The sequence below is a fragment of the Ranitomeya variabilis genome, chromosome 5 (assembly GCF_051348905.1).
Source record: "Ranitomeya variabilis isolate aRanVar5 chromosome 5, aRanVar5.hap1, whole genome shotgun sequence".
Lineage (NCBI taxonomy): Eukaryota > Metazoa > Chordata > Amphibia > Anura > Dendrobatidae > Ranitomeya > Ranitomeya variabilis.
Genome location: NC_135236.1, coordinates 41,485,108 through 41,496,784, shown reverse-complemented (window position 1 = coordinate 41,496,784; position 11,677 = coordinate 41,485,108). Strand labels below are relative to the sequence as shown.

Genomic DNA, 11,677 nt, shown 5'->3' with positions numbered 1-11,677 from the left:
GGGCCAGGTGACCATATGGTTGCAACCTGGCTTCCCCAAATGTATTCAAGGAGCCAGGTGACAGGTGGGTCTCAACCTGGCTTCTCCAAATGTCTCCATGGGTTCAGTGATTGTCAATGGAGCAGATCTGTAGTCTTCCAACTAGGACTGTGGCCCTTAAACTGGCGTCCTGTTGAATGTGAAATCTGTGTTTCCCTTGATGGTGCCTTGGCTGTGGTTCTATAGAGACTCTCTTGAAACATAAGCAAGCAGATTCCCTTTTTATAGTTCACAGTTTTATTCAGGCATTTTTCCACAGGATTTGGGTAAGGAAAGCGGTAGGAGGTCAACTCTCATTGTTTGAGTATTTAATCAATCTGCGTAGTTTGTCCTGCACTGTTTTCAGATCAACAAACTGGATGGCCTGGTACAAAGGTAATCAACATATTAGTAGACATCGATTATATAATAACCCTGTACATCCTTGTACTTCAAAGATAGCAGACAATAACCTGTAGGAGCATTAGTTCAATAGTCAATGTTCAGACAATAGCCTATGTATCCTGGTCTACTGAAAATAGACGTCTGTCATAAATAAGATTAAATGTTGTGTCGTCACATTGCTCCCCCATCTTAATTATCAAACATATTAGGATTCCATTCATCCTTCTCCTGGTCATCGGCTTGACCTGGGTAACTCCTTACTATGTTACATAATCGTTGAAAACCGATTCATATCCATTGGGTCCACACATGGCATCCCCTGCATATGGTGGTTTGGTGGTTCCTGGATAAAATCCGACCAAGTGTCAGTGGCCTGGTATTCAATCCATCACAGCTGGCACAGCTCCTGTTGTTACCGTTTCTGTCTGTATCCCTTCCTCATTGTGGAGCCCTTTGGACGGTGCCTATGAACACAAGTCCCCTGCAGCTCCCTCGGATCTGTGCAGCTGCGTAGTATCCCACCGCTGCCACCAAGTTTAGAGACACAGGGCCAGTGGGTGCTCTCATCCACTGACCCATGACCACATGGTCCAGGGCTCATCCCATTGAATACCTGCTCTCTTTTCCCGTAGGCATAATACTGCTCAGACAACACAGGATGAAGGTTAACAGTGTGGGAATACTTTATTGAACTGCCAACAGATGTAACATATAGAACAATCCCAGCAAAATGAGGCTCATTATAGCTGAAAAGGCTTTGAAGTTTGGAGACTTGAGGGTCAGTGGGTGCTCTCATCTGCTGGCACGAGGCCACATGGAACAAGGCTCATCCCACTGAACACCCACACCTCTTTCTCATAGGCATAAAACTAATCAGGCAACACAAGGAGAGTGGAAAACAGTATAGCAATACTTTATTGAACCACCAACAGACAATAACATACAGAACACTAATTTATCCGCGCTAGGAATGAACCCCTTCTTTGTTTGTTTATATAGCAAAATGGGTTAAATAATGGTCTTTTTTTGTTTTTTAATTGCCAACTAAACGCAATAACATCTATGCTTTTACCTTTCTATACGCAGAAGGAGACCTTCAGTTTTTTTTCGTTTTTTTTCTCCTTATCCTGTACCAACCAGGCCCTTTGTAGATGTAATTTTCATCCAAGTTTGGATACTAAAAAGTGAACGCATAGGGTTTTTCTTTAGTGAGGCACACTAATACTAATATAGATAAATATAAGAAATATAAATACCTAAAATGCACATGTAAAACGTATGAAAAACGTATAAAAACAACTCGAGTTCCTTAAGGATGTTAACCAGGATGGAGATTACCTCCTATGTTCCTGCTTGCTCCTCCACTCTTCTGTAAACGTAGGAGACTCCTCGTACCTTGTCCTGCTGCAAGGAAGCAGTGTAGCGAGCGCCACTGATATTTTATACTAAACATACAGAACACTCCTAGAAAAATACCCAAAATGGTGGAAAATTACATCTACCCCCACCAGTGGCACCTCATTTTTGGCAGGCGCCCACAAAAAGAGGATGTAACACCAAGCATAAGAAGCTGACAGTCCATTGAGGCATGTGGCCAGGTGCCTTTAGGGTCCCATCCTGGCTTCTCAGAATGTATCCACGGGCCAGGTGACCTGAGGGTCCTAACCTCACTTCCCCAAATGTCTCCATGGGTTCAGTGATGGTCAGTGGAGCAGATCTGTATTCTTCCAAGAAGGGCTAGAGTTCTTAAGTTAGTATCCAGAATGTCAAATCTGTGTTCCCCTTGAGAATGCCATGGTGCATTGGCTGTGGTTTTGTAGAGACTTTCTTGAAACATAGACAGATCCCCCTTTTATTGTTCACAGTTCTATAAAGGCATTTTTCCACAGGTTTGGGTGAAGGTGGCAGGAGGTCAGCTCTCATTGTTTGAGTACTTAATCAATCTGCATAGTTTGTCTTTTCACTGTTTGCAGATCAACAAACTGCATGGCCTGGTATAATGTTTAATCAACATATTAGCAAACATTGATAGTTCAAAGACCCTGTGTCACTGTCCTCCAAAGATAGCAGACAATAACCTGTAGGAGATGATATAAGAGGTAAACAGCTGCCAATCAACGATTCACAAGCATCAATTTCACAAGTCATATGACAACAGTATGTTTCTTGACCCACAGAAGAAAAAAATATAAATTCAATAGTCAACATTCAGACAATAGCCTATGTCTCCTGGCCTACTGAAAAAAGACATCTGGTATAATTAAGATTAAATGCTGTGGGCACCCACCGCACCTGATGCGCTTTTCACTTTGACCCCTGGACGAAGCATTTCAAACCGAAATGCACGTCGGATGTGTTGGTTCCCTCGATTTCTGTTCTCAGGTAATTATACCATCCTTTTGCAACTAGTTACCTAATAGGCTTCTTTACTGTGCCACACTACTGGACACCTGTGCATACCTTACCTTATTATTGCAACCTTGATGCTATATGACAGGGGCTATTGTAATGTACTGTTTTTGTACTGTGGTCTTTTTTACTAAATATTGCCTTCTGATACACTGAGGATACATCTCCTTTTTATGAGATGGTAACTATAATATGTATGCATAATGGAACATATATACAACCCCTGGCAAAAATTATAGAATCACCGGCCTTCGAGGATGTTCATTCAGCTGTTTAATTTTGTAGAAAAAAAGCAGATCACAGACATGGCACAAAACTAAAGTCATTTCAAATGGCAACTTTCTGGCTTTAAGAAACACTAAAAGAAATCAAGAACAAAAAATGTGGTAGTCAGTAATGGTTACTTTTTTTAACCAAGCATAGGGGTAAAATTATGTAAATTTTCATACCCAAAAATAACACCTGCATCAAATTAGATCTGCTCGTTAGTCTGCATCTATAAAGGAGTGATCGCACCTTGGAGAGCTGTTGCACCAAGTGGACTGACATGAATCATGGTTCCAACATGAGAGATGTCAATTGAAACAAAGGAGAGGATTATCAATCTCTTAAAAGAGGGTAAATCATCACGCAATGTTGCAAAAGATGTTGGTTGTTCACAGTCAGCTGTGTCTAAAATCTGGACCAAATACAAACAACATGGGAAAGTTGTTACAGGCAAACATACTGGTAGACCAAGGAAGACATCAAAGTGTCAAGACCGGAATCTTCAAGCAGTATGTCTCCAAAACAGGAAATGCTCAACAAAACAAATGAGGAACGAATGGGAGGAAACTGGAGTCAACGTCTGTGACCGAACTGTAAGAAACCGCCTAAAGGAAATGGTATTTACATACAGAAAAGCTAAATGAAAGCCATCATTAACACCTAAACCGAAATAAACAAGGTTACAATGGGCTAAGGAAAAGCAATCGTGGACTGTGGATGACTGGATGAAAGTCATATTCAGTGATGAATCGTGAATCTGCATTGGGCAAGGTGATGATGCTGGAACTTTTGTTTGGTGCCGTTCCAATGAGATTTATAAAGATGACTTCCTGAAGAGAACATGCAGATTTCCACAGTTATTGATGATATGGGGCTGCATGTCAGGTAAAGGCACTGGGGAGATGGCTGCCATTACATCTTCAATAAATGCACAAGTTTATGTTGATATTTTGGACACTTTTCTTATCCCATCAATTGAAAGGATGTTTCGGAATGATTAAATCATTTTTCAAGATGATAATGCATCCTGCCATAGAGCAAAAACTGTGAAAACATTCCTTGAAAAAAGACACATAAGGTCAATGTCATGGCCGGCAAATAGTCCGGATCTCAATCCAATTGAAAATCTTTGGTGGAAGTTGAAGAAAATGGTCCATGACAAGGCTCCAACCTGCAAAGCTGATCTGGCAACAGCAATCAGAGAAAGTTGGAGCCAGATTGATGAAGAGTCCTGTGTGACCCTCATTAAGTCCATGCCTCAGAGACTGCAAGCTGTTAGAAAAGCCAGAGGTGATGAAACAAAATTCTAGTGATGTGTTGGAGGGTTTTTTTGTTTGTTTGTTTTTCAGGATTCCATAATTTGTTCCTCAGAATTGAGTGATTCCATAATTTTTCCCCGATGCTTGGTTATAAAAAGTAACCATTACTGACTACCACATTTTTTGTTCTTGATTTCTTTTAGTGTTTCTTAAAGCCAGAAAGTTGCCATTTGAAATGACTTTAGTTTTGTGCCATGTCTGTGATCTGCTTTTTTTCTACAAAATTAGACAACTGAATGAACATCCTCCAAGGCCGGTGATTCCATAATTTTTGCCAGGGGTTGTACAATGAATAAATGACGCATTAACATGTTTATGTATTAAATCTAAGGGTCCCATTAGTCTGTGAGGACTGCTACTTTCTCTGGGTTATCCTCCTAATTGTCTGTACCTGTGGTATTTTTTGTCTTACACGTTTACTCATTTTTGTATGTTGTTAATAATAAAGATTAATTGTTTTAAATACTTGGCCATATGTAAAGCTTTCTTTCGGAGTTTCATTATCTTCTTACTTTATGGTGAAATATACATGTATATGGGATAATTTTTGTTGTCTTTATTAATTCATTTGTAATTCTGCCTGAAGAAGGAGCCTCTGTGCTCTGAAAGCTTGCAGACATATTTTTTTTTCTGGTTAGCCAATAAAGGTTTCACTCTGAAAATATTTTGTCATCACTGGGCATAAAAGTATTCACATCGAATATTTGGTACAGAAACCTTTGTTTGCAGTTACAGAGGTCAGACTTTTCCTGTAGTTCATGGCAAAGTTTGCACACACTGCAGCAGGGATTTTGGCCCCCTCCTCCATACAGATCTTCTCCAGATCTTTCAGGTTTCGGGACTGTCGCTGGGCAACATTGAGTTTCAGCTGCCTCCGAAGATTTTCTATTGGGTTCAGCAGTGGAGACTGGCTAGGCCACTCCAGGACGGTTGGGACAGTGTTCTTGGGGTTGTGCTCATACTTCTTTCTCCAAACCTGGCAATTGGAGTTGATACCAAAAAGTTCTATTTTGGTCTCATCTGACTACATGACTTCTCTCATGCCTCCTCTGGATCATCCAGATGGTCGTTGGTGAACTTCAAACAGGCCTGGACATGTGCTGGAGTGTGCAGGGGGACCTTGTGTGCCCTGCACGATTTTAGTCCCTTACGGTGTAGTGTGTTACTTACGGTGATGTTTGAGACTGTGGTCCCAGCTCATGTAGTTCTGGGCTGATTCCTGACTTTTCTCAGAATCATTCTTACCCCACGAGGTGAGATCTTCCATTGAGCCCCAGACTGAAGAAGATTGACAGTCATCTTGTGTTTCTTACATTTTACATCTTACATTATGTTCTCATCAAGCTACTTGCCTATGGTTCTGTATCCCATCCCAGACTTGTGCAGGTCTACAATTTTGTTCCTGGTGTCCTTAGACAGCTCTTTGGTTTCGGCCATGGTGGAAGGGTTGGCATGTGATTGAGTGTGTGGACAGGTGTTTTTTATACCGGTAACAAGTTCAAACAAGTGCAATTAATAAAGGTAATGAGTGCAGAGTAGGAAGCTTCTTAAAGAAAAACTAACAGGTCTATGAGAGCCAGAATTCTTGCTGGTTGGTCGGTGATCAAATACTTATTTCATGCACTAAAATGCAATTTAATTGTTTAAAAAAATCATACGATGTGATTTTCTGGAATTTTTTTAGATTCTGTCTCTCACAGGTGAAGTGTACTTCCAATAAAAATTACAGACCTCTCCATCCTTTGTAGGTGGGAAAAATTGCTAAATCGTCAGTATATCAAATACCTATTTTCTCCAGTGAAGAACTAGACTAAATGGGATGGGGGGCTCTTTGTTTCCAGCCTGGCCTACTTCTTTCCCAATCCCCTGGGGGGAATATTCAGTAATTTAGGGGGTCCAGGGGAAGGAAAATGAAGCCTCACCCTTCTCTCCCACCATACCCAAAAAAAGGAGTGATAGATTTGAATGATGGAGCCAGTATAGCTTTACCACCTCCAGCGTTTGAGTACTTCTCATTAATTTCTAAGGATGCTACACTCAGTTGTTTTCATAGTAAAGCCCCAGGCGATTAAAATTCCTGTTTCAGAGATCAAAATAATTATATTAATACTTGAAAGCATATTAAAGAAGGATTGGAAAATTATGTGAATTTAAGACATAGGTCAGCTTCACCTCCATCCGAAAAAAGTTTTATTGTTTAAACTACACCACCAATTAATGGAGGAGTAGGTGGCATTCAGTTATTTATCAGTTTATAGATATACATATTGATAAAATAGAAATAAAATAGTATGAAACAGTGTATAAAAAAGTTCAAGTACTCAATGTAAAGTGTACATCCCCAATCAACCCATTGACTTGTTCCTCTGATCTTCGCTGGTAGAACATCTGCTCTTCTCTGAGATTGTGGTATTCAAGGGTTGAGACTGAAGGAAGGACCACCCCTATTTATCCCACAGAGTTCATTTAAAAATCTTAGAGGTATTGAACTATATTCTCTACTAACTCATGTATTTTTTAGAGAGGTTTAAGCCCGTACACGATCAGTAAAAATAAAACAAATCATGTTAAAAAATCTAAAATAACCAAGGTCATTAATTTGTTAAAATAAATAAACTGTACTAATTATAAATATCAGGTGTGATGCAGTGACTCCTGTTACAGGTAGGGGGCGTTGCATGGTCTCCCCAGAATACGCATGGAGGCGTATTGAGGCCATGGTAATGCATGGCAATCGCAGGCATAACTGTGGTGATGAGTCAAAGTCCGGCATTATTGTGAATCGCCGGTAGGTGTGTCGCAGAGGAAGATACTCTGCACTGTCAGCCTGAAGTAAGGATGTTCTGGGACCAGTAGTCCCGCAAGTAATTGTGTTTTTTTGGAGGGAAGCTGGCAGGGCTAGTTCTGAGAGCTGGACGGGTCGAACTAGCCACACACACCACCCATCTATGGGAGTGCTTACAGGTTGATAATGTGACCAGGGTGTGGGTCACATGGTCGGTAGTGGTTCCTGCAATAGAGTCTATAGTGGTTCCTGTGTATGGACCTGAATGATCCTGGATAGCTTGTGTGTTGGGAGGTCCTGAGTGTGGACTGGATCCCTGAAAAGCGCACTGTGAGGCCGTGGATCTGAACACCTGTGTGTTGGGAAATCCTGGGAGTAGGATCGGATCCCTGAACAGTGCACTTAGAGACTGGTGTGTTGAATGGTCCCAGGTGGGGACGGACATCCTGAACAGCATATGCAGTGGCCTGTGTTGGAAGTCCTGGGAGTAGGACTTCCTGAATAGCACATGGGAAGGAGTGTATGTAGAGTCTGTGATGGCACTGCATTGAGGGAGCTACATCCCACCTGAGGATCTGGACTGACTGATGTGTGCCTGCCAGGTAAGTTGGTGATCCCAGTTCGGCAGTTTCCCTGGAGGAGAGAGGACTGACAGGAGGTCAGCATGTGGAGCAGGAGCTCCAGAAAGGTAACACCCGGGAAGGGACTATCATAACGGCAAAGACGCATCTGCCAGTGGAACAGACTGTTGGTGCTTGTTGTGTTCCACGGACATTGATGGACTGTTCGGCGTACGGTCACACGTGGTAACTGGACGAAGTGAGAAGTCCAGCATGTTTATTGTCTGTGACTTAAAGCTAAATATAAAATGTATATAATTAACTGTGCATGTCCCGGTTTATGCTGCATAAAATAAACCGGATAGACTGTTTAAGTGAAAAACCATGCCTGTCTGAGTGTATCCCGTTGCCAAGCGAGTATTCCCCAACCCGTTAGTGAGTGCGATGTCACACCGGATATAAATAATTTGCACATTTTTTTTACATTTACCCCAATCTCAGCAATCAGTAAAATAAAATTTATCTTTTTCATTAATGTGGACATATATAGGACAACATAAGGTCCACTTCGTTCTTGATGACTGGGGGTCCTGGGTGGATGTCGTCGGGAAGATAGTGGCAGGATGTCATGTCCCAGACATCCAGGATTATCACCCCCATTCCCTTGAAGGCCGCCCTCAGTAAAATGTCCAGCTGAAGAGACAACCAGTCACTGCCGTATATTGACTTATAACCGGTATTGGCCGATTTGATGATCACTGTCGTCTCCGGGCTTCGAAAAAGCAGAGATGACATTGCCTGTCGAACTCTATCCAGCCTTTCTAGATAAACTCTCACAGGGTAGGTGGTAAAGTGAGCCCATAGAGTGAGCACGATGACGGTGTGAGGTCCTCCACCGATCCCAGCCAAGTCAGCCGCTTCATAGTGAAGATCGGACATCATGGTCTTGGTGGTCCTTAAAGGCAATCCATGAGCTCGCCATTGCATGACCAGACCAGCATTAGCTTCTACAGCTATCAGAGGTCCTGACTGATAATTGACATGCAGGTCTATCCTTTTGATGCCTACAGAGAAAAGAAAATGTACTTAGGCCATAATTAGCTGTATAATGTCGTACCAAGTGATTTATATGCATTCCTTGTTATTCTAAGAAGCTTGTTGATGGATCTCACTGACTTCAGCCAGAGCATCCAATAAAATAATTTCTATAAGAGTTGATTGATTTTCCCATATACTATGGATCACATTGTATCTGCTCTGCCCTATTTATTGCACACTGACAATATTAATGGGGGCCAGGATGATTTCAGTTTAGGAAGAATGGTCAACCTTTATTACACAGAAATCTAAAATTGACTCCGAACATCTACATGAATGATGTCCCTCTCTTACTATATGTTCAATATCTTCCACTGGTGGTTCACCTTTTGTCTGACTAGTCCCTGAGCCATGTCAGTGGGGTCAATGAGTGGAGATCCTCCTGATCTCTAGAATGATGCAGGTATGATGGTGTCACCATAACTGAGAAATTCATGAGCTATGTTGATGGTGCTTCTAAATCATTGGAACTGTAATTCAAGTGCCCAAAAGGCAATGCAGCCCATGTAGTACCTAAGCCTCTTCCTTCAATAAAGCAATGGCATCTCCTCATTGTCTTTTGTCTTGTCAATCTCGGTCTCCTAGAACTAATAAATACAGGAGGCGCCTATTCAAGGAGATCTCTAGAAGTCAATGCGAACAGAAAAAGTGTCTTGGGTGGGGGAAACTGGGAGACCAAGTTTCAAAGGTAGTTAATGTCATTCCCCTCAAAGTCTTGGATCTTAATGCGTGTAGCTGCTGCACTAGTCATAGTCACACTCATATGGACATCACATCTGCTTATTGAAGGAGGTCAAAAAATTGGGAATCCCACCATTCATATATTCACGTCCTATCCTACTGGGAAGTTAAATCACAGAAACAAAACCTTTTAGTTCTTACTAGGTATGAACTTCTCCAGGTACTCAAACCATTGTCGCAGAGTTGAGTCCCCAAACATATGGATGTCTTTTCCTTTAAGACAAGCAAGGGCATCTGAAGAGTGAGGAAAATGATGCACTTGGCACACTAAGGATGTCCAATTGTCTCCATAATAAAATCCAGATGGTTGAGAGGCATTTAGTCCAGATCTACAGGTGGGAAGCTTGGAGAGGAGATCTGCAAGACAATGGATTGACCAAAGTTAATGTCTACACAGGTCAGTGAGACTTATTCAAACTATAGTGTAACTGTGGCTCTTTTTAGGCTTTCTGATATCATTGATGCCAGGGAATATTGTCACCAGATTTTTCTTCTATGCTCGTGTATTGAGGTCATCTCCTGGTGCTGTGTATTTAGTGCTTTAGTTTCCCTTCTTTGTTCGGATGAGCATGAATCTCTTCTTGGCACAGCTCCCAGCATGTACTGTGCTTTTTGCAAAATTTATTATATCATCAAACAGTTAATTTATTTCAGTTCTTCAATACAAAAAGTGAAACTCATATATTAGAGAGTCATTACACACAGAGTGATCTATTTCAAGTGTTTATTTCTGTTACTGTTGATGATTATGGCTTACAGCCAATGAAACCCAAAAGTCATTTTCTCAGTGAATTAACAATAAACACCTGCAAAGGCTTCCTAAGCATTTAAAAAGGCTCATTAGTCTGTTTCAGTAGCTCCAGAATCACGGGGAAGACTGCTGACTTGACAGATGTCCATAAGGCAGTCACTGACACACTCCACAAGGTGGATAAGCCATAAAAAGTCATTGCTAAAGAAGCTGGCTGATCACACAGTGCTGTATCCAAGCATATAAATGGTAAGTTGAGTGGAAGGAAAAAGTGTGGTAGAAAAAGGTGCACAAATAACTGGGATAATCGCAACCTTGAAAGGATTGTTAAGAAAAGGCCATTCAAAAATTTGGGGGAGATTCACAAGGAGTGGACTGCTGCTGGAGTCATTGCTTCAAGAGCCACCACACACAGATGTCTCCAGGACATGGGCTACAAGTGTCACATTCCTTGTGTCAGCCACTCATGACCCATAGACAATGCCAGAAGTGTCTTACCTGGGCCAAGGAGGAAAAGAACTGGACTGTTGTCAGTGGTCCAAGGTGTTGTTTTCAGATGAAAGTAAATTTTGCATTTCATTGGAAATCAAAGTCCCAGAGTCTGGAGGAAGAGTGGAGAGGCCACAGTCCAAGCTGCTGGAGGTCTAGTGTGAAGTTTCCACAATCAGTGATGGTTTAGGGAGCCATGTCATCTGCTGGTGTAGGTCCACTGTGTTCTATCAAGACCAAAGTCAGCGCAGCCGTCTACCAGGAAATATTAGAGCACTTCAATGCTTCTCTCTGCCGACAAGCTTTTTGGAGATGGAAATTTCATTCTCCAGCAGGACTTGGCCCCTGTCCACACTGCCAAAAGTACCAATACCTGGTTAACAAACAACAGTATTACTGTGCTTGGTTGGCAGCAAACTCGCCTGACCTTAACCCCATAGAAAATCTATGGAGTATTGTCAAGATGAAGATGAAAGTCACCAGACCCAACAATGCAGACGAGCTGAAGGATGCTATCAAAGCAACCTGGGCTTCCATAACCCCTCAGCAGTGTCACCGGCTGATCGCCTCCATGCCACGCCGCATTGATGCAGTAATTAATGCAAAAGGAGCCTCAACCATGTATTGAGTGCATTTACTGAACATACGTTTCAGTAGGCCAACATTTTGGGGTTTAAAATAATTTTTCAAGCTGGTTTTATAAAGTATTCTAATTTACTGAGATAATGACTTTTGGGTTTTCATTGGCTGTGAGCCATAATCATCAACATCAACAGAAATAAACACTTGAAATAGATCACTCTGTTTGTAATGACTCTATATAATATATGAGTTT

The 11,677-nt window shown here is 41.7% G+C and overlaps 1 protein-coding gene across 1 annotated transcript in view; it reads right to left on the bottom strand.

Annotated features, from left to right (window-relative positions):
* Positions 1 to 6,590: 6,590 nt before the first annotated feature.
* LOC143774281 (NXPE family member 3-like) overlaps positions 6,591 to 11,677 on the bottom strand; it is a 161,218-nt gene continuing 156,131 nt past the window's right edge. The window contains exons 5-6 of the mRNA XM_077261708.1: positions 9,744 to 9,959; positions 6,591 to 8,827 (exon numbers count right to left, since the gene is read on the bottom strand). Coding sequence (XP_077117823.1) covers positions 8,295 to 8,827; positions 9,744 to 9,959 — 749 coding nt within the window. The 3' untranslated portion in view covers positions 6,591 to 8,294. The remainder of the gene's footprint in view (positions 8,828 to 9,743; positions 9,960 to 11,677) is intronic.